We start from the raw sequence: 22,741 nt of genomic DNA, 5'->3' as shown, positions 1-22,741 counted from the left end.
TGCGCATCCACGGCCGGCGCTCCCTCCGTGCATCGATGCGCTCGGGAGCAACCTCTTCGGTCTGGAGGCGGCCGAGCCAACGCTCATCTGCGGCTTCCGCCGCCGCCATCTTGCTGGCGGGAAGAGTCAGGTGGGCGGCGGCGGCGGCGGTGGCGAGGACGGGGCGGCGGCTGTGGTGAGGACCGGGGCGGCGGCGGCGGGGGCGGCGGCGAGGACTGGGGCGGCGGCGGTGGCGAGGCCGGGGGCGGCTGCGGCGACTGGAACGCACGGTTTCGGCCCCGGTAGCCCCTCCACATTCACTCGTCTTCGGGCCACAGCTCGCGGTAGTGTCCCTGTTCCCACGGGCCCCGCCGTCCTGAGTTCATCTTCGGGCGCTTGTCCGCGTCTCGCCCCTCACCTGAGCCCGAACTTCGCGCGGCCGTCGCCTAACAGCCCTGGCGGGTGTGGAGACCCCTGCGTGACCGGGGGCGGCGGGAGGGCCGCAGCGTAGGTCACCAGCCGTGTGGTTTCTCTTTCCGCAGGAATCCTTCACACGGAGAACGAGTGTGCGTCTGTCCGCTCCTCCGGAAATGGCCAAGGTAAGTCCGTCTGCCGTTGCACTAGGGCGTAGAGGGACAAGAGAAGCGGAGCTCTAGCAAATGGCACAATGTAGAGTGTGATCTTTGTGCGCCAGGCAGAAAGGAAAGTGGCAGTTTGGGAATCACTTAATCGGAAAAGTCTGTAACTGCCTTTAATGCTTTTGGAAGATGAGTGGGGTTTAGGTCATTAAAGACATGGGTTGGGAGATACGGAATGAACTCCCCTCCCCATCACAATTTAGGTATTGGGCACCCTCTCTTGGGACCCCCTCCCAACTCTGGAAGCTCTAATCCTGGCGGTTTTCTATCCCAGTAAACTCTCAGGCTTCACACACATACGGTAAGATATGTGAAAGATTAGTGGAAGACAAGATGGGATTGCGAGGTGAGAACCAACTAGCAGGGAGCCTTGAATGCCAAGCTAATGATTTAGACTTTTTCTTTAAATCGTGATGATTTAATCTGAGCCTTGTGTTAGGAAGATTAATGTGGCAACAGTTAGCAGAGTGGTAGGTATCCTGTAATTGCAAAGAGGCTAAAGGTGTAATTATATACACACGTCCTAAGAGTAGGGTACTAGTAAGATTAGGCCAGATTTTACGATGAGTTTTTACTTGGCTATTAGCGGCACAGGAAAGGGGTGTTACAAAAGAAGCATGTGGTACTCCTAAAGGAGGGAAATTTAATTGAACTCTAATGGAATGCTAATATTTGAGCTGATTTTCTTTGATCTAAATTAAAAAATGGGTCCAGTACAGTGATGTGTTAGAAGATACTTTTACAAATTATTTTGGAATGTAGTTCGTGTTATATTTTAGTATTGCAGTATACTTAAATTTGTGTGTTAATTGAACTAGATAATGTGTCTTGAACAATTTGGGGTACATATTAAGAGTCATAAATGTCCATGTTTTAGAATCTAGACAAACTAAACTTCTCATGCTTTGGAATATTTATTTATGACTATATTTTTTCCTCAAAGTAATAATTTTTTAATAAAATTTCCCAGATGGTATGATACCTATCGTTGATGACACACATAATCTGCTTTTCCTTAAATCTCAGAAGCTCTGGCAACAATAGACTCACAAATCCAAACGGCAATAGTTAGCAGCAAATCACTGTAGTTGAAAGAAGACTACTGCTTTTATATCAGAAAGGCCTGTTTCGGTTTGTCTACATTCTGAAGCATAGACATTTGTGACTCTTAATACGTATGTTGAGTTGACGGACTTTCCCTAAACTTAGACCTGTCGGGTCTTTTGTTTTGTTTTGGTTTGGTTTTATGTAAACAGCGAGACAGTAAATATTTTAAGCTCTGAATCAAGACTTTCTAAAACTACTTAATTTTACCATTATGTTATGAAAGCAGTCATATGCAGTTCATAATGAATGAATGTAGCTGTGTTGCAATAAAACCTTACTTACTGAAGCAATGGGGTATATTGAGAAATGATGTGCTGTCTTGTGCTTTACCTTATTCTTACTCAAGTGTTTCAGTGAAAGTTTATCCGTGAAAAATATTTCGTATTCATCCATTTGTATCTGATGTTAAGAGTCTAGAAAATGAACATAAGATAAAAAGTACGGCAAAAGTATGGGCTGAAATGAAGGAAAGTGAATGTTGCCATCAAACCACAGGAAATACCACCATAGGAGATAATTATTGTAATTTATTGTAGTAAAAGAAGAAAAGGTTAGAAAGTAAACAGATTGTGGTCCAAGAAGTGTTGCAACTTCTCTGTTTTTAAGGATACAGAATCTTACTTGCTGTTAGCTTTTTAGGGTTTCACTAAAGTGGATGACTTTCATACATTCTCTTTGTCTTATGTGGTGTTCTTTAATTCTGGAAATTCAAGAATTTTTTGTTTGTTTTTATTGGAAAAACCAAACTTTTACCCAAATTAACTTGTTTATTTAATATTTCTGTTGTCAACCTAAAATAAGTGGTAAAGAGAAAAGGTTTTCTTATGAAAGGAGTTTATCCAGAAGTGAGAGAGTGATTGTACAAAGCATGGCAAATCCTACTGGTTGGTAGGTCTGTAAGCACAGCAAGAGACAAAGGAAGGCAAGAGTTTTTAAAGAAAAAATGAGGAAAGTTATGTAAGTTGTTTTGAAACAGTAATCCTTAACTACAAGAATCAATAACAGTGTCATCACTCCAAGGCTAACAAATGGCTCCTAGGTAGGCATCCTCAAAGAAGTATTTTTTTTTGTGTAACATTGCAGAGGTCTTTGTGCCAGGTTATGGTTTTAGCAGTCCTTTGTTACAGTTCTTGTTGCCAGGTAAATACGCATGAAGAACCCCTCACCATGGTCTTCTGGCTCCATGTCAAGGTTTGACATATGTGACGTATTTTGATTCTGACAATTTTCATAGTGCTTATTTTTAAAATTATACATTATGCTTTTCACATAGCAGGTGATTGATACAGGTGGAATAAATGATGATTTTTAAAGACACCACAACATAAAGATTTGCCAGAGGTTATAACTTTTCCAGAATAGATCATTTTTTTCTGTCATTTTTAGGTGCTTTATAACAGAGTACGACTGGTTTCCTATCTCCCAGGATTTTGCTCTTTAGTTAAAAGAGTTGTCAGTCCAAAAGCCTTTTCGACTGCAGGATCTTCAGGTTCCGATGAATCTCCTGTGGCTACTTCAACTGCAGATATATGTAAGTAAAAGTTATTGCTTTATTTATAGTTGTAATAAGTTATAATTGAGTTGTGTTTCCAGGTGTTTTACAGATGTTTTTTGACATTTTGTTTAGTGCATTGAAAATAAATCAGCCCTCTAAATATTTACAGCAGAAAGTTACAATTTGAAAAAAAATGTTCCTTTACTTATGATGGAACTATATTCCAGCAAATGCATTGCATCATAAGTCAACAATGATCACATGGCTGGATAAGAACTGTAAGTCACTTCCCAATCTCAAGAGAGATTATTCTATAGCATGTCGCTACTGGGGAAAAGATCAAAATTCAGTGAATATTTCTTTCATACCAACATAAAGTCAAAAATTCCTAAGTCAAGCCACCATATTTTGGGGACCATCCGTCTGTCCTCCTGGTTTTCAAAGCTTCTGAACTTTAGGTTCTTTCTGTCCCCGCTTATACACAGTGCAACCTGAAACAAATCAAATCTCTTCTTGATCCTATCAATCTCTGTTATTGCTTTTTGTTGGTGGTGGTAGTGGTACTTTGGTTTAAACTCAGTGCTCCTTACTTGCTAGGCTGGTGCTTTAGCACTTGAGCCATGCCTCCAGCCCTTCTTGCTTTAGTTATTTTTCCAGATAGAGTCTCAAGTTTTTACCCAGGACTGGCCTCAGCCAGCGATCCTCCTGCATAGCTGGGATTACAGGATAATGTACCACCATGCTCAGCTTGTCTGTTGAGCTGGATCTCCCTAACTTTTTTTGCCACTGACTGGTCTCAGTCCACAATCCTCCCACTCTCCACCTCCTGAGTAGCTACGATTACAGGCATGTACCACCACACCTGGCTTTTCTAAATTTCTTAAATGTAGCAGGCACTTTGTATGTATAATGTGTATTTAAATTGATAATTTACCTGCTATCTACAAAGTCTACTACTTCTAATCCATTTTGTACATCACTGTCATCCTAATCATTCTAACATATTTAATCATGTTAATTTTTTAATCTTGATTATCTCTCATTACTTTCAGCAACAATTCTCAAACTATCCTCAATCTAAGTCATTGCTCAGGTTATTTAATAAAAGGAATGGAAGGTTAGGTAAGTTTAAGAAGTGCAACTGTATATTTCCTATCTTAATGCAACTCCTATCGTGGAAGTTTGTAATACACACCAAAATATTAAGGACTGTTAGAAGTCTCACCTAACATTTCCCAAAGGTATCACACATGGAATCCTTTTTGCTTGAAAATAATACTACAATGAAATTTAATTTCACTTGGACGTTCAAAGCCTTCCATCTTCCCTGCTTTTCTTTCATACGTCTTCAACTTATTCCTCTATTTATATTACCTCAATACTAACCATTTATGTATCATAAATGAAACATTTGCCCTCCAGAATATGTAAGGGGTCAGTATCCTGAATACATAATGAAATTTTATAGACCAATAGGAAAGAGACACGCAAGTAGAAAACCAAAAGGCAGACAGGATAAGAACAGGCCTTTCATAAAAGAGAAACCCGAAATGAGCAGTAAGTATTTGAAATGTGATCAAATCCAGTATTAATATGGAACATTTGTTTTCTCTACAGAGAAAACTAACAAGTCCTGAGTAATTTTTAAAAATCATCTTGTTCAGACACAGATTTCATCGTAAGACAGATTTCCAGTCTGGCATTGTTACTATTTTTGTTACCCACATATCTGCATCAGTAATCATCTAGGAACTCATTCAAAATGTAAAATCTTGACCCTCACTGCCGATTTATTAAATGGGGATTTACAGTTTATAACAAGATCCCAGACGATTCTTAAGTACTTTAAAGTTTGAAAAGCATTGGCTAAGGGTTTTGTTGAGCATTTTGAGACAGTGTCTAGGTTCAGTGGGAAAGAATTGCATGACTGAGGGTGATGGATGGTACTGTATATAGAAGAGAAATATGGTGGCACTGAGCTAGTGATGAGGACTATGTGGATAGGGCCATTTTTATCAACTGTGGCATGACATTAAATAAGTATTTTATTGTCAAGAAATGTTCCTGCTTTCTCTAAACTAAACTTATACTTGAGTACTTACTAGCTTAATTTTCTACCTTATTCTTTTCTGGATCTTTTTGAATTTTTTATAAGTTAGGATATTTTTAAATTTTTACCTAAAGTAATAATGGACTGTTCTATATTTTTAGTCCATATTCATGTAGTATTGCATCACATAAATATTCAGTGTTTTTTCTTCAGCCCATTAATGTTTTGAGCCACTAGGGAACCACAGATAAATGACTTTCCCCAAGGATAACCACTTTTAAGCCTGGTTTCTTTCTTTTTAGATGTTTTCTGTTTCTTTAAAAATATGACTATAAGTATTGAGTACAGTGGTACATGTCTGTAATATCAGAACTTGGGAGGCTGAGGCAGGAGGATTGCGAGTTTGAGGCCAGCCTAGACTACAAAGAAAGATGTGAAACAATTATTGTAATACATGCTATTCTTTGACTTTGCTTTTCTGTGGGGGGTTTTGTGGTTGCTTACTGGGGTTTGAATTCAGGGTCTTGGGTTCTTAAGCAGGTGCTCTACTACTTGAACCACACCCACTGCCCTTTTTGCTATATTTATTTTAGAATAGAGTCTCACGTTTATGCCAGGCCAACCTGTACCACAGTCCTTCTATTCATGCTTCCTGCATAGGTGGGAGATAGGCCAACACCACCACACCCAGCTTTTATTGGTTAAGATGAGGTCTTGAGAAATTTATGCCTGGCTGGCCTCGAACTGCGATCCTCCCAATCGCCACCTCCTAAGTGGCTAGGATTATAGATATGAGCCACTGCTTCTGGCCCACTTTTTTTTTTAAATGTACTATTAAACTTTAAATGTACAATTAAAACTTTATGAAGTTCAGTTTTAATTTTATGAACTTTTTCATTTTTCTAATGACTATCAAATATCCTGTGTTTCAATTTAGTACTTTATTAATTTCAATAATAATGGACTTGCCTTGAGCCAACTACTGGTTGATTTAAAACAACTAGTTTTAGAAACAACATGAAACTAATTTACACTCACACAAGAAAGTAGATTTCAAAGATACAGATGTTAGGTAAAAAAAAGTCTAATTGTAAAAGAGCATCCTTTCAATCTACCAATATACTTGCCTATTAAGAAGAAAATGATCAATTTTGCTGTTCCTCTTCAGGCTCTCGAACAGTGTGGCCTGACGAAACTATGGGACCATTTGGACCTCAGGATCAGAGATTCCAGCTTCCTGGGAACATTGGTTTTGATTGTCACCTCAGTGGGACTGCTTGCCAGAAGAAAAACCAGATTCATAAAACTTTGCCTGATGTTCTAGCAGAACCTTTATCAGCTGAAAGACATGAATTTGTGATGGCACAGTATATGAATGAATTTCAGGTAAATTATTAACATCATTAGCCTTTTATTCATGTTATATTACTTTTTGATTATAATAAGCACATTACCTTCACTTTAAAATTAAAAAAAAAGAAGTCTAATCCCAATATATACAAATACAACATAAACAGCTTTTTAAAACTTGGCATTCTCCATGTTATATATTGTTTTCCATATAATTTCTTTTACTTGACTTTAGGTTATAATCTCTTTTGGATAATTAAACAATTTTTCAAAAATATGTTTCTTAACTATTTCTTCCAAATGTAGACAGTTATTTCTGTATTACTGGAATTAAATTTCCAGTAACTTAAATGTTTCATGTTTTTCACCTTTAAAAATGGCTATTATAATTTGTATATGGACTTAATTCCAGCCAACTCCTGAAGTCCTTAACAAATTTTGAAGTCTCTGAAATTGTTCAGCTTCAGCAAAATAATTGTTTGCATTTTTTAAAAACAATTTCTGAGGGTTTGGGGGACTACTTTTTTTTTTTGAGTTTTGTTTAATTTTTTTTTTTTTTTTTTTTTTTTTTATGTACTGGAGTTTGAACTCAGCCTACTCCTGGAGCCACTCCACCAATCCTTTTTTATGTGGAGTTGGAGGTAGGGGATGGAATGAGTTTTTTCACAATAGGGTCTCTCAAACTATTTGCCTGGGCTGACTTTGAACTGTGATCCTCCTGATCTCTGCCTCCTGGGTGGCTAGGAGTACAGGTATGAGCCACTGGCACCTAGCAACTTTTGTTTAAATTTTTTTAACTGGAAATGCACCTTATAGTTTCAAGTATAGTTTTTAGTCACAGACATTTTATTAGGAACAGCAGTTGCTCACAGTAACCATGATTTTACCACATAACCTGACATTGGGACACAGTTGACTTCCTGTCTTTCTATCTCAGATAATTCTTTCTCGGTCTTGGTTTTTTTGTTCCTCCTCTGCCTACCAATTAAGTGCTATTTTCCATCGGTTTCTGTCCTTCATCTACTTGTTTAAATTATTCCATGGTCACTTTATCTCTTGGCTTTCTCCATAGGGTATGTTTTCATAATTAATTAATTCTGTTTTTGACATTTTTGGTCTATATTTGTATTCACCTACTGAACATCATTATTTGTCTCATAATCTCCCAAATTCTGTGTGTTTATTCCTGAAGTATTCTTTCCTCCCATTTAATTAGTAGTATAAATAGAATAACCATTTTCTGTCTGTTCCAAGATAAAAGATAGCACCAACCTTGACTCTACTCTCCATTATGTTCCCAAAAATAGTGCCAAAATCACATTGCTGCTTTCTGTGAAGTTCCTAAGTTATTAGTGTCCTTTCAGTTCTCTGCCAGAGTCCAAGGCTTATTTTACCTGAATTTTTCTAGGCAATTACAGCATGATGAGCTGTGAAAAGAGAGTAAATCTGGGTTCAAAGATTTTGCTCTGCCACATAACTTTGGGACTTGAGAAAGTTACTTATCCTTTCTGAACTTTTGTTTTCTAATATGAAAAATGGGGGCAATAAACAACACTGCATGCCTTTGCACTGTTACTGTCTCTTGCTGTACCTTTTCTCTTCCTGAATTCCTAGTCTGTATTCTACCTATCCTTTACCCACCAAATGCACACATAACTAATACATAGCTTAGATATGTCCAGTTCAATCATTTCCTGATTCCTCCCAGCAAAACAAGTTTCTTCCTTATCTATGGCCCCAGAAGACTTTCTTCATAACTCTGTATCACTTTTTATACTGAATTGATTGATTTATTCTTATTTTTCTTCTACTAGGTCTGATAATACCTGAGCATAAAGTATAGATTTTTAAAATTTGTTTATTTTTTATTTCTATTGTGCCTGTTCCTGTTAAAGTGCCCGATGTATTGTGGGCTATTGCAACTCAATTTTAATTAGCTAAAACCTCTAAGTTCTTCATAGAGGAGAGGCTATATTATCTGGTCATGTTAGTTTTTATATAAACATTACAATCCCAAGTTTGTAGATTATAACATAACAGATAATTAGGTAATATCACAGAATATCTGAAGAGGTAACATTGTAAGGCATAATTACTACATGTTAGTTTTTGAGCCAATTTCTGATCACATCAAATCCTAGAATGTCAGTATATTTACATGTTCATGTTCTATTTAGAATTTCTTTAAAACTTTCAGATCTTACTCATCTTAGAGAAATTTTGTTGAATTATTTTTTTAAAGTCTCTAATAAGATAAATTGTCAACTGATACGTCATTTTATTTGAATTCCTGATTTTGTTTATTTACATCCTTGTTCCCAACAGGGTAATGAAACACCTGTTGAACAAGAAATTAACAGTGCAGAAACTTACTTTGAAAGTGCCAGAGTTGAGTGTGCAATCCAAATATGTCCAGAATTGCTACGAAGAGGTATGTCACACTTTCCGCATGGAGACATTAAACGTATAGTAGACAATATTAATTTTTCATCTGCAAAGTAAAGTATGCTGTAGTAATGCTGATGCTCTGTACCTTAATATTTAATGCATCTGGCTCAAAATGATCGCATGTCAGAGATAAGGGCTTCGGATGTCCCCTGACATCTGACCTCGTGCTGCAGTTAGTTAGGAATAATAGAATTTATAGTAACTTTTTCCCTAAAACTTGTCATTTCCCACTCCTAGTTAGTTATTGTAATATAACCTTATAAAGAAAAATGATACTAAATTTATTTGAAAATTATATTAACAGCAGTTACATGTAACACTGCTTACTCTTCAGAATTGTTGGTAGTGTTATTTCAGCTCATCCAACAAAACCAGAAGTCAACAAAACTGAGTTCATTTTACTTTTCACATATGAAGTACATTTGTAAAAATGACTTAGTACAATACTTTAATCCTTATTTTTCTAGTTATTTTTATGAGCTGTATCTCTTTCTAAAAAGCAGATTATTTTCTTTTTAGATTTTGAATCATTATTTCCTGAAGTGGCTAATAGCAAACTAATGATTCTAACTGTAACACAGAAAACTGAGAATGATATGACTGTTTGGAGTGAAGAAGTAGAACTTGAAAGAGAAATGCTGTTAGAAAAGGTAATTTTTAAACATAATTTTATGATCTAATTTCAGTATCATTTAAATAATGCTTTAAAATGATGAATCTTTTCCAGTCCATTTTGTGAAGTATTTCAAAATACTGAAAAATTTAAGTCTTTTTTGAGAATTAAAATGCTGATTTTTAGTGTCCTTGAAAAACAGATTCCATTCATTACTTTTCTGAATTTTTCTTAAATTTATCATGTTTCTTTCTCTTTGTTTCTCTTTCAACCTCTCTCTTCCCTTTCCTCTCTCTCTCTCCTCCCCTCCTTTCCACCTCTTTACCTTTCCCACATTATAGCATATCAAGTAAATAGCATTACTCTAGATCATCTCCAAGGAGTAAGTAGTAATAGTATATAGTACAATAGTAGGACTGGGCACGGTGGTGCATGCCTGTGATCCCAGCTACTCAGGAGGCAGAGACAGAGGATGGAGGTTTTTGGTCAACCCAGGCAAAGAAGTTTTACCAAGATCATGTCTCAAAAAACAAACAGGTGGAGGGAGGTGGTTGGCACACTTCTGTAATCCCAGCTACTCAGGAAGTGGAGGTAGGAAGATTTTGGTTCAAAGCTAGCCCTGGGCAAAACCCCATATGAAAAATAAAGTAAAGCAAAAAGGGCTGAGGAACATGGCTAAAGTGGGAGAGAGGCCTCTTAAGACTTTGTTGTTAGATTATATCAATTTCTTTGTCTACAAAGTTAAAAAAGAATATTCTTCTGTTTACATACTTACATAACTGATTTCTATACAGGATAATGTTAGGAATTATTTTATATTTTCTTTAGGGTTAGATGTTTGAGTCTCTGCATTTGTAATAATTTAATTTACATGTTCAATATTTTATTATAAAAACTTCATACTTCAACGTCCCACATAGAACTCTCCAGTAAATTTCATGTAGTATCTGAGAATTTTGAACATATTAGTCATGCACTAATTAACAAGGACTTTATAGAGGGCATAAAACAGTTTTTCTAGATTTCAAGGAGGTCTGAATGTAGAGGGTTGGAATTTAAATAAGCAGTAACTAACAGTAAACATTCAGACCAATAAATATTTTACTTACATATAAAGGTAATGCTTAGTAAATGTATACCGATCGCCACTGCTATTGAACTGCTTAAGAGCTCTCATAACTGCATTGCACTAGTGGTCCTAATTTCTAATCAGTTAAAAATTGTGACCCTAATTTGATACTGACTCCAGTATAATTCTCATTTTTCTTTAACAAGTTGTAGGACTTTGAAATAGCCACTATGTAATGTTGAGATTTATAATGCTATAATGATTGAAACCATTTCATTTTCTATAAAAAAAACATTCGATTGAAGTATTTCATGATTATTTTGGAAGCACCCCTAGCTAATTCTCCAAGTACATATGTTTTTATGGTTTAACCTATTATCATTTTTTCTAACAGATGTCAGTATTTGTTGTTGATGAACATAATTTAAGAGAAACACTTAAACATTCTTCTTGTAATAATACGGTATTCTTTTAGTTAACCATTATGAATATTTGATTGTATTGTTCTGCTCTCTTTGTAGTTTTTACACATAGCACGTTTTAAATTGAAATTGAAATTTGTTCTAATGACTTATTTTTAAGAATTATGGGGATTAATAAAGCACAGTAATAGATAATAAATATGAGCAGTAGCTTACAGAATACGGTTTTGTTTCGTTTTATGTTAATCATTAGTTTACATGTAAATGTTTGGAAAAAATAAGTTAACTTAGATGTGCCTCTATAGTAGGGGTCAGCTAATTTTCTATAAAGAATAAAAGACAAAATTACAACAAATTTAGTTTTGTAAAAAGTGAAACTTTTGACAAGTTAAACTTAATAAGGTTTATTTGAACAAAGAATGATTCAGAAATGGGCAGCTTATAGAACTCGAATGAGTTCAGAGAGCTCTCCCAAGCCTTGTGAATAGAGAAGGTAGTATTTATAGGCAGATGGTAGAAGTGATAACCAGAAACTACTCAGAGCTTGCCTTATTTGAAAGTGGTATAATCAGTTGACAGCCTGTGACTAGCTGACACATAGCTTTTTTGGTTACAGAACGTACTCCTAAATTAGGCTTTCCGTTTCTTTGCATACTGTCTGGTTGCAGTATGTTGAGACTTAAGGTAGGGAGGCAGCCTCAGGTCAGATTTAACAGTTTACAAATCTAGGTGGCTTTCTCATTCTGTAAAATAGAATGAATGCTCCCATCAGGTGAGCAGAGAATTTGAGCTACATAGATAGAAAAGGGCTGGCTGAAGAAAGTAGAAACAGAGGATCTTCTTTCAAAGTTTCTTTTCTTCTTAGGAAAAAATAGATGGGCTGACTCAGTTAAATTAGGCCCCTTCTAACTAGTTGCTATCAATCTCCTGCCTTTTTTTTTTTTTTTTTTTTTAAACTGGCCTGATAACTGGTTACGTGGCAAGTAGCATGAAAACTGCATTCTGATTTGGCCTATTCTGCTGGTGCCCAGTACAAAAACAGTGACCTCCCATAAACTTCATTTAACAAAGATAGAATCTGAGCCTCTTAAGTGGATGCCTGAAACTAGATATGTTTTCTTCTGTACATTCATACCTATGATAAGGTTTAATTTATAAATTAGGTACAGTGAGAGAATAAGAGCCAATGCTACAGTTATAGTAACATTACTGTAATCAAAGTTATGTCTCTCAAAATATTTTATTGTACTTTACTTTTACTTTTCTGTTTTAAAGAACACTTGTCTTTGGCATATCCTGATTGCCTGCATCATCATTCTTGCTCTTTACTTGCTCATAATCACTGTGATACATCTGTGGTTGATGTGATAGTCTAGACAGCTCGTAAGTGATGAACAGGGAGATAGCAAACACAGTGTGGATGTGCTGGACAAGGGGGTGATTCACATCCTGGGCAGGATGGAGCTGGAGGGCATACTATTCAGAATGGCATGCGATTTAAAACTTAGGAATTGTTTGTAGAATTTTCCATTTAATATTTTTGGAGGGCAATTGACTGCAGGTAACTGAAACCACAGAAAGTAAATCCTCAGGTGGAGGTCTCCTGTATCGTAGGCATTGTGGGCTATTGAATCTTGGCTATCATATCCATCTTTTATTATTAAAGCAACCATAGATAATATGAAAGTGAATGAATGTTGCTGTATTCCAATAAAACTTTTTCCAAATATGCAGCAAGCCAGATTTGGCCATAGGGCTGTAGTTCACTAGCTTCAGACTTAAAATGTATCCTGCATTCCTAAGTCTTGAACTTTTGAGTGTCTCAGCTAAAGAGTGGGTCAGAAATCCACATTTCCAAATACAGAGTGACCCGATACCACAGTTCAATTCCAACCTGACACCTGGCAGTCTGTGGTAGGCCTCAGAATCTTGCCTCTTGCTTGTAGCACTGAGTCCTTTGCTAAGGAACAAGGGTGAGTTGCTCTGTAGGCTACTCAGGAGCTTTATTCTGCATCCCTCTTTTTTCAGTGCTCTCCCCTACAAATCCCAGGTGCTTCAAAACTCTTGCTTTCTACCTCCTAAGCTCAGTGACACTATCACTCTGCTTGAGTTCCACTTCTTTGCCCTCCTTTTGACAAGAAAATGTCCTCAGGAAAAGAGCTAGATCAAATGTGAGGATTTTGTTTGTCTTCTCTCAAAGAACTACAGTCTTGTCTGACTGCTTTTCAGAGTCTAGAAATAGTTGCTTTATTATATATTTGACCAGTTTTACAGTTTTCAGTAGGACATTGAGTTTAGTACTTGTTATTCTGTTGTGGCTACAAGTGAAACTATGCCCTTATTTTTAAACTCTTGTAATATTTTTTTCTAGCATGTAATCTAGACTTAGTATTTGTTGCCATCTTTTAACTACTTACACTTCTGATAAAGCCAGTAGAGACATAGAAATTAGGATAGTGAAACCAGAATTTTGATGTATGCATGTAATACCTAGCAGGTAAACACTATGTATACAAAAGATACACGGGTATAAAATGAAAAGTACACTGTCCATCTTTCTACTACATGTGTGCAGTTCAATTTTGGTTTTCTCCTGAGGTGCTGGGAATCTAACCCAAGGTTTTGTACATACTAGGCAAATGCATTCCCACTGAGCTACATCTCTAGCGCACGCACACACACACCCACGCATGCACACACACACACACACACACACACACACACACACATACATACATACACACGTTCCGCCCTGCCTGCCCTGCTTCCAGGTAAAACCTGTTCTGCCCTTTCTTTCTCCCATTTCATTGAAGAGATAATAAGAAAGACATAGTGTTTTTGCTAGTTTGTGGTAAAGGTACCTATACAGAGAGATTCCTAGTGTTGCTTCCATTCACATGTGTATTGCAACCCACATTGGTTCATCTCTGCCAGACCTCTTTGCTACTTCCTGGTCCCATTCCCATACGGTCCTCTGCCAGTTTAAGATTAGTATATTCACTCCTCTACAGTTAGCACATCAACCACATTCAAGTTTTAGGTTTCCTTCCATTTCCCTATTCTTCCCATGTGCTTTTTCCTCTTAATGTGTGAACCATGTCCAGTAATATTACTGTATTTGTTTTAGGTCTATAATCCACATGTGAGGGAGGGAGAACATGTGATTTTTGGCTTTCTGAGCCAAAAAATATTTCTTAACTGTTTTGCATGACACACAAATAAATACATAGTTTTTCTTAAAACAACTTTCTTTCAAAGTAATGAATGGTTCAGATCACTTCTTTATCTTTTATTTTCCTTTTCTTATAATCTCCATAGTGATATGAAATAGTGGCTATAGTTATATCAGATTTAGGAATTAATAGTACAAAATGGATTTAGACATATTTCATAACCTAGGAAATAATGTAGAAGAAAAATAGTAATTCAGACTTTTTAAGAGAAATTAATTGTAACTCAATATTTTGAAGTGGAGAAAGTCTTACGACTTTACAATTTTTTATAATTAATCTTACTGAGTTCTCAATCTGAAACACAAGATACACTCATTTAAAAATTTGTTTAAAAATATAAAACCATTCATAGTGATCCAGTGTTGAGTAGTATTTGTACTGTTTTCTTTGCAGTTCATTAGTGGTGCTAAGGAAATTTGCTATGCCCTTCGAGCTGAAGGCTATTGGGCTGACTTTATTGATCCATCATCTGGAGTGGCAGTGAGTAATTAAATACATTTTGAAAGTCAAATTATATGAAACAGGAATGATTTTTATTATAAAATTATTTATGATTATACTCTTGCTAAAAATATATCATTTAAGACTTTTTTTTCATTTAAGACTTTTTAAGTCTAACAGTTTTATTCAAAGTGCTATGAATCACTTGCTTTCACAGTTTTTCATACCTCTATTAGTCACAGTTCAGTTTGTCCAACACTTTAATTTTTTTATTAAAAATAACAAAACCAATAATTTTTACCCTTACTAGCAGATGTGATTTGATTTACACTGTATTAGTTCATTTACAATTTACAAGCTGAGAGTTAGAAATTAATGTCTGTTCTACTTTGTTTAAGGAAGTTACTAGTATTTTTAGAAGTGAAAATATAAATGGCAAAAAAACTAGTAAGTTTTAGTTAACTTCTGTAAGGTCATACTTTGGAGAAAATTGCACAAATACCAATTACGACATGTAATAAAATCATTTTTTGAATTTTAAGATAGAAGTAGGTATATAAATATAGTATAGTATAGATTGGAAATGGAAATTTTTTGCTGTGGGCTTTGGTTTCCTTATCTTGAGAATGATAAAGGTAATCCTTAGATGATTCTCTAAGTATTATTCATCTTTGAAGTTCGTGTAATGTTAGACATTCAATTTTTGGTAACATGAAATTTGTTAGATCATTCATTTCACATTTCCAGAATGAACAGATACTGGGGAAGGTTACATATTGCATGCTACCTTTTTACTTATTATTTTTAAAATATTTGGAGTATTAAAATGATATGTATTCTCATTTGCATAAAAATTGTTTCTACACTTTTTTTCCTAATGAAAATATTGCCTCCTTTTTTATTTCCTCCAGTTTTTTGGACCTTATACAAACAGCACTCTTTTTGAAACAGATGAACGCTACCGACATTTGGGATTCTCTGTTGATGATCTTGGATGCTGTAAAGTGATCCGTCATAGTTTCTGGGGTACCCATGTGGTTGTAGGAAGTATCTTCACTAATGCAACACCAGACAGCCATATTATGAAAAAATTAAGTGGAAACTAGCAATAATGTCATGTTATTTGCAATACTACTTGTGGGTACTGGATTGATCTATATGAACACTGTCAGAGACCTCACCTTTTAAAATATACTTATTTTAAGTATTTATTTCAGCATTTATGGATTTACAACATTGGCAAGTGACTTGGGATTTCAAAATCTCAAATGTTAATTATTCATATCATTGAATACATGTTAAACACATCCACAGTCTACAGAAGAGTGTGGTAATTAACATGTAACCAGGGTATGATTTCTTATTGTTAATTCTCTTTATTGCAAAATCCTTAGTTTTAATTATTTTTTTCCAAAAATAAATCATACATATGGTTATAACTTGTGTTTTTTCATTGTACTATTTAAAAAATACTGTTCTAAATAATTTTAAAGAAGTTATAATATGAATATTTCACGTTATTTGTTTTTAAATAATGCAGTTGAGAATTCTGAATTTATTATAGACTTTTGACTTTTCCTTTTTTCCTTATCTGTTAAGCATCCAAGTACCAGTTTGAGTCTTACTTTGAAATAATATATGGGCAGGACAAAAAATAGAAGCAATACATCTTTATGTATAAAAAGCATACGAATCTCATTCTTAGATACACTGAAAAATTAATTCTTAACTCCTAAGTTCAGACACATAAATATAGTTTAGTTTTAGATAAAACTTTACCTCGGCTGCCAAATCACCTATCTCTTCACTGTTATTTAAAGAAGTGCCTCAATTGTGATAGCTTGTTTTGATAGCACTATAAACTTTGAAACAATCATCCTTTTAGTGAGCTCTTGCCAATAGAAATAGACACATCTCAGAAGAAAAAGTAACTTCTACCAAATGAGACAACTGGAATGAACTTTTTTTACTTTTTCTTTTTTAGTGAAATGCCTGTTTTTAAAAGGACTACGTAGAGATGACCAGCTTTTAAATCACAACTTGATTTAAAATTCTTTGCTCAGTTAACATAAGCATTGCTTATGATCCAAGCATTGAGCTACAGTTTTTTATTATGAAAAAGATGAAGTAATGATTCCTCTAGCATTTTGGGAAAAACATGTTTTAAATTTATCATGCACACACACATGCCATAGATGCATTGTAAGCTTTCATCTATATAACCAGCACAAAGATAAAAGCACAGGATATCCCAGAACCTTACCTTGCTCGCTTACAGGCATTTCTGCCCCCTTTCAAAGGGAACAATTATTCATATATCCTATAGCATAAATGTGATTTTTCTGTTTTTATACTTTGTATACCTGAAACCATGTAATATGTTCACTTTTGTCTCTGGCTTTTATTCAGATATTTCCTGCCTTGCACCATTCTTTAAGCCATGTTGCCTTGACACTTCAACATTTGTTGTCACAATTACAAAATACCATCTACTGCTTGAAAATGATACTTATTCCTTATAGGTGGCTGTAGCTATATACTATGCTGTATGGAGGATAGGGTACATCGTGCACAACTTCTTTTTTTATTTATTATCTTGCTTTCTAACAGCATTACCAGAAAACAGTTAAGCAGTTCACTGTGAATAAAAAAGGTTTTTTTCTGAGATGTTACAGCAAGACTCAAGTTTTAGAAATATAATCCAGTAGGTTTATCTATGATAATAGTAGAAAGAATCTGTTTATTATATACTACAATGAGAAAATACCTCAGGAAACAGTTTCATCATGTTTACTTGGATAAGAAAATATTTGTAAAACTGACCATCTAAATAAACATAACAGATAGTATTAAAACCCAGCACTGGAACTTGGCTGTTATTCCATTATTTATATACATTTCTTTCCTATATTTGCTTTTCATGGTTATCAAGAAGTCAAAAATGTCTGATTAAAAGGAATTGTACAATTTAACCTGAAGGAATTTTAGGGTTAATTAATACTAGCTGCTACATTTTATAGATAAAGAAATTTAGGAATCCATTCCATTGAACTCTGCATGCTCTGAATTTCTTTGAAAATGTATTGAAGTGTATATCTGAAAATTTAATTATAGAACACAACACTTCAAACAAAATTTCTCTGGCTTCAAGTTTAAAGTCTGCCACTTGTAATATCAACCTAATCCTAATGTTTAATATTTAAACTACATTCTGGTTTTAGTTTGAACTCTATTTCCTCTTCTTCTGACTGGTTCTGTTGTTGCTCCCAAGCAGGGTTTGTCCACCTCTATAGTATTTGTATTTTGAACGTGATAATTCTTTATGGTGGGGGCTGTTCTATACAGGGTAGTATGTTTAGCAGCATTTCCTGCCTTTGCCCACTAGACACAGCAATGAACCCCCTGGTTGTGACAAAAATGGCCACAGACATTGCTGTATTTCCACTAGGGGAAAAAGTACTTTAGCTAAAGTCAGATTTAGCCATGAGTTCTGTACTTTTATCTGACAACACTACCTCCAGTTAGAACCACTGACTCAAGGCAACTGTCCCCAGCTTTAGCCATATCTGACAGGACGTGTAATGATACGGATAACTTTGCCCCATACCCACAGATTGATTTCATTAATTCAAGAGAGTTTGGATAGCAGTGTTCTTCAAAAGCTCTGTAGGTATTTCAGTTTGCAGTCAAGGTTAGAACCATTAGTGTGTTCTAAAGCTTAGTGCTAGAGGACTAAAAAGGGATCTAAAGGAATAAGAGAAGAATAGGATCATGGATTTACTGTATTCAAGAGATACAAAAAAAATGAAGACTGATACTTTGTATCAAAAGTGACATAAGATCAGGCATAGTGCCTCACACCTGTAATCCCAGCTACTTGGTAAGCAAATGGGGAGGATCATGTTCAACACTAGCCCAGGCAAAACTTATAATAAGCCAGGCATGGTTGTACATGACTGTAATCCCAACTATGTAGGAAGCATAGGTAGGAAGATCTTGGTCCCAGGCTGAAGCAAGCAAAAACACAAAACCCTATCTGAAATAGCTAAAGCAAAAGGGGGGTGAGGGTGTGGCTCATTTGCTAGAGTGCCTGCCTAGCAAACTCAAGGACCTAGTTCAAACCCTAGTACTAAAAAAAGGAAGCAAAAAACCAGTGACCTGATGGGACCCAAATCAGTTTAAAGATGCCTTCAAGTTCTACTTCTTCCACAGTTAATTGATCTTTTCTTTCCCTTACATTGTGTATTACTTGGTTAACCTTGCTATTTTGCGCTTTATTATATAGTAGTACACAAGTCTTTGGGATTTTGGTTTTGTTTGATCCTAAATTTTGCCTTCCATCCCTAAAAAGTAGAAACCCAATTCTCTGTTGACAATAGCACTAAACATGCGGTAATAACCTTCATTCTTATCCTCTCAGTACTAACCAGGATATTTTAAACTTTCATACTTTTTTACCTGCCTCCCCTTTTGTGCCAAGTACATGTAAAGTATAACTTAATTATCCAGAAAATTAATTTTGTTGTCTTGCGGTACTGGGGATCAAGCCCAAGACCTTGTGCTTGCTAGGCAAGTGCTCTACCACTGAGCTACATCCCCAGCCCATATCCAAAAGATTTAATTTGAGGCTTTGAGCATTTTACTTCCAATTATACTAGAAATTGTTATAATGACTTAACCATGTCACTTCTTTCCAGAGTATATAAGTGGTTGGCTGATGATGAAGATGGTAGTACAGTGAGAAAAAGGTGTTCTCTTCAATATATATTGCTGGGTCATTGGATATACATGTATGGAAAGTAATGTATTTTTACTATTTTACATCATACGCAAAAATCACCCCCACATGGATTGCAGGTCTACATGAGAAAGGTTAAATAAATACATATACAATAAGAGATCTGTATCTAGGACTGGAGGTGTGGCTGAAATAGTAAGAGTGCCTGCTTTGCAAGTGCAAAGCAGGAGCTCAAATCCCAGTCCCACACACACACATCAAGATAAATAAAATATATAGAAAGTCCTAAAATGAGTATGTAAAAAACCAACAAAAATAAAAGACAAATATTTATAAAGATAACCCAAATGGACAATAAACATGATTAAGTCATCAGAAATACAATTAAATCCACAACACCACCCCACTACATGTCTCATACATGGCTAAAATGAAAAGATAGTAAATGTTGGCAGAGATACAGAGCAATTTATACCATTGAGATGGGAGTTGCAAAATGGTGAAAACACTTTGAAAAATAATGCGATAGTTCTAACATATCTGAGGACCTGTTAATTCCACTCTGAGCCTAGACCCAGTAGAACTGCATACATGTTCACCAAAAGATGTGTTACTGTACCAGCACATTTACTCCTATAAAAGGCCACACCAGCTATGTAATAGTTAAAGTTAGAAATTACTCATGCCAATAAACACTAAAATGGATATATCAGTTGTGGCATATTCACAGAAATGGGATGTGTAAATAATGAAAAGTGTTTCATGCTCATTTGCAATAAAATGGAAATTAATAAGCATAATGCCATGTGAAAGAAGCCAGACCAAGAGAATATACCGTATAATTCTATTAATAGAACATACAAAAACAGAACTATGCTTCTAGAAGTCAGGATAGTGGTTACCCATGAGAGGGGAAAGGTAATGCTAGTGTTTGAATCTGGAATGCCTTCCCTCCCCAAGGGTATATGTTAAAGGATTGGTTGCCAACCTGTAGGCTTTCAGAAGATGGTAGAACCCTTAGAGGGGGGGCATCGTAGAAGGACGTTAGGTCATTGGGCATGTGCCATTTCTTCCTCTCTTTGCTTCCCAGCCAACATTATGTGAACAGACTTCCTATACCACTTGCCCCTACCATGATGTACTTATGTCATCATGGGCCCAAAAGCAATGGGCCAACCAACTAGACTGGAACTGTTGGCCAAAATAGGCCTTTCCTCCTTTTACATTGATTATCTTAGGTAAGTTTTTTCACAGTGACAGAAAGATAACTAGCTCATGGAATGACTGGATGATGGACAATGGTGATTCCAGAATGTTGGTAATGGGTTTTCTGTGTTTTTCTGAATTTTAGTGTCTACTGCTTGAGTAATTAAGTTGAGCAAACATGCACCTTGTTAATGATTTGAATGTGAAATGCCATCCATAGGCTAATGCGTTGGATACTAGGTCCTCAGCTGGTGGAACTATTTTGGGAGATTCTGGAAACTGGAACTATTTTGGGAGACTGGAAACTTTAGAAGATGGGGCCTAGTTGGAAGAAGTAGGTCACTGGGGGTATATCTTCCAAGGTTATGAGTGATTGCTGTTCTCTTCCTCTGGCTCTGTTTCCTGTCCTCAGTGAGGTGAAATGCCTCCTCTACATGCTCCCTCCACCATGAGATTCTGCCCAAGTGCGTGGGCCAAGCAACCATGGACTGGACCACCTGAAACCATGATCCAAAATAAATAGTTCCTTTAAGTTGTTCTGTCAGATATCCTGTCAGTGACAAGAAAAATAACTAATACACTTTTTGTATGAATACTGTAATTTTAAAGGTTTTAAAATATAACCAAATCTACCCTTTAAATAGTGGTAAAACCTACTCAGAAATATCTGGTACAAGCAAAGGACCTTTAAACTGAATCCATTTTTAAAGAAATAAAACTTACAGTTAACTCAGGGAATTTTTGAAATTATGTTTTCATTTTTAAGTATTTCAGTATAATTTGAACTATGCATTAATGCTGGCATTAAAGCATCAGGTTTGCAAAGAATTTCATTTTTCTTAGTGTTGTGTTAGTATATTTTTTATTTTTTTATAAAGCATAATCAATTTTGCTAGGATTTTAAGAGTTTTCGAAGAACCTTTTAACCCTCAGATAGTTAAATCATTCTCTTTTAGGGCTCCTAACATTGAATTAGCCTTTTAGATTTTATCTAATTATTTACAGATGTGAAAGTTTCCTAATTTTCAATTATTTCATGAAATGTTGGACACATTCACCATTTTACTTTTGTGCATTTATATGAAATGACATAGTTATTAACACTTCCTTATGAAAACAGGCTAAACCAATAAGGTTGCAATGTTATAATCTGCTTCAATCCCATGTTCTATATAAAAATAAGGCTCTAATTGCCTTAATTTTATGTTATATAGAAGTATATTTAACTTACAATTTCTTACATATCCTGTTATAAACATTTTGCTTCATTAAATTGTCATGCAATTTAAAATGAGTGACAGTGATTATAAAAGTAAACATTAATCTTTTTAGACACTGCTGGTATAAACAGCCTATATTGCAACTGTGTATTCCATTTTGCTACCAGCTGAAGTTTTAGTAGTTCTTGAGTTGATATAAAGGCATCCTGTCACAGACATCTTGAAAAAATACCTGCCAAAAGGTCCAGTTTTGTTACTGGAAGAATGACCAGAGTTCCTGTCACATAGCTGTTCAGTGATAGATGTGAAATAGTTGCTCAGTAACTTAGCATGGTTCAGATCAATAAGTCTAGATTTTGGGGGACAAACTAGAGCTTTGTCCTGATATCTACTTCAGTCCAAAAACATGGTATAAGGAGAGCTCCAGTTTGTTTCAGATTACTTCAACCTGTTTTACTTACCATTTATTATACCTAATGGTAAGATTGTAGAGGAACTTAAGTGAGGTACCAAACTAATTTTTCTTAAATACCAATACCTGCTAAAGTTGAAAAGGATACTATTTGCATACTGTGGAAAACCAGCACTTGCAGGGGTAAGCAATGCCTCGTGGCTCAACATCAGATTGTAATTTAAGGGTTTTGCCCTTAAGTGCTCCTGGTTAGTGTTCATTGATTATTAGTTTCTCTTAAAATCATGATTAAGTTAGAGCCTCAATATTAAAAATCAATA

At 35.5% G+C, this 22,741-nt stretch overlaps 1 protein-coding gene across 3 annotated transcripts; it reads left to right on the top strand.

Annotated features, from left to right (window-relative positions):
* The first annotated feature begins 44 nt into the window (after positions 1-44).
* Positions 45-17,704, top strand: Mmadhc (metabolism of cobalamin associated D). 3 transcript variants are annotated; one of them, XM_074070727.1, is made up of 8 exons: positions 45-130; positions 522-578; positions 3,111-3,255; positions 6,438-6,655; positions 8,945-9,050; positions 9,587-9,717; positions 14,798-14,884; positions 15,757-17,704. In XM_074070727.1, the coding sequence occupies exons 2-8, from the start codon at positions 570-572 to the stop codon at positions 15,949-15,951; spliced, it is 891 nt and encodes a 296-aa protein (XP_073926828.1). In that variant the 5' UTR covers positions 45-130; positions 522-569; the 3' UTR covers positions 15,952-17,704. The 3 variants fall into 3 exon arrangements, with proteins under 3 accessions (XP_073926828.1, XP_073926827.1, XP_073926829.1); XM_074070726.1 differs by having other exon boundaries at positions 48-175; XM_074070728.1 differs by lacking the exon at positions 45-130 and adding an exon at positions 239-323.
* The last annotated feature ends 5,037 nt before the right edge of the window (positions 17,705-22,741 follow it).

The sequence above is a fragment of the Castor canadensis genome, chromosome 4 (genome assembly GCF_047511655.1).
Source record: "Castor canadensis chromosome 4, mCasCan1.hap1v2, whole genome shotgun sequence".
NCBI lineage: Eukaryota > Metazoa > Chordata > Mammalia > Rodentia > Castoridae > Castor > Castor canadensis.
Note: the sequence above shows the minus strand (reverse complement) of the source record. Positions and strands in the feature narration are given on the sequence as shown.

Bases quoted from the DNA above. Each gene is read 5' to 3' on its own strand.
- Mmadhc (XM_074070727.1), top strand. The intron at 9,051-9,586 runs GTATGTCACACT...TTTTCTTTTTAG, and splicing joins TCCAGAATTGCTACGAAGAG to ATTTTGAATCATTATTTCCT. The intron at 9,718-14,797 runs GTAATTTTTAAA...TTTTCTTTGCAG, and splicing joins GAGAAATGCTGTTAGAAAAG to TTCATTAGTGGTGCTAAGGA.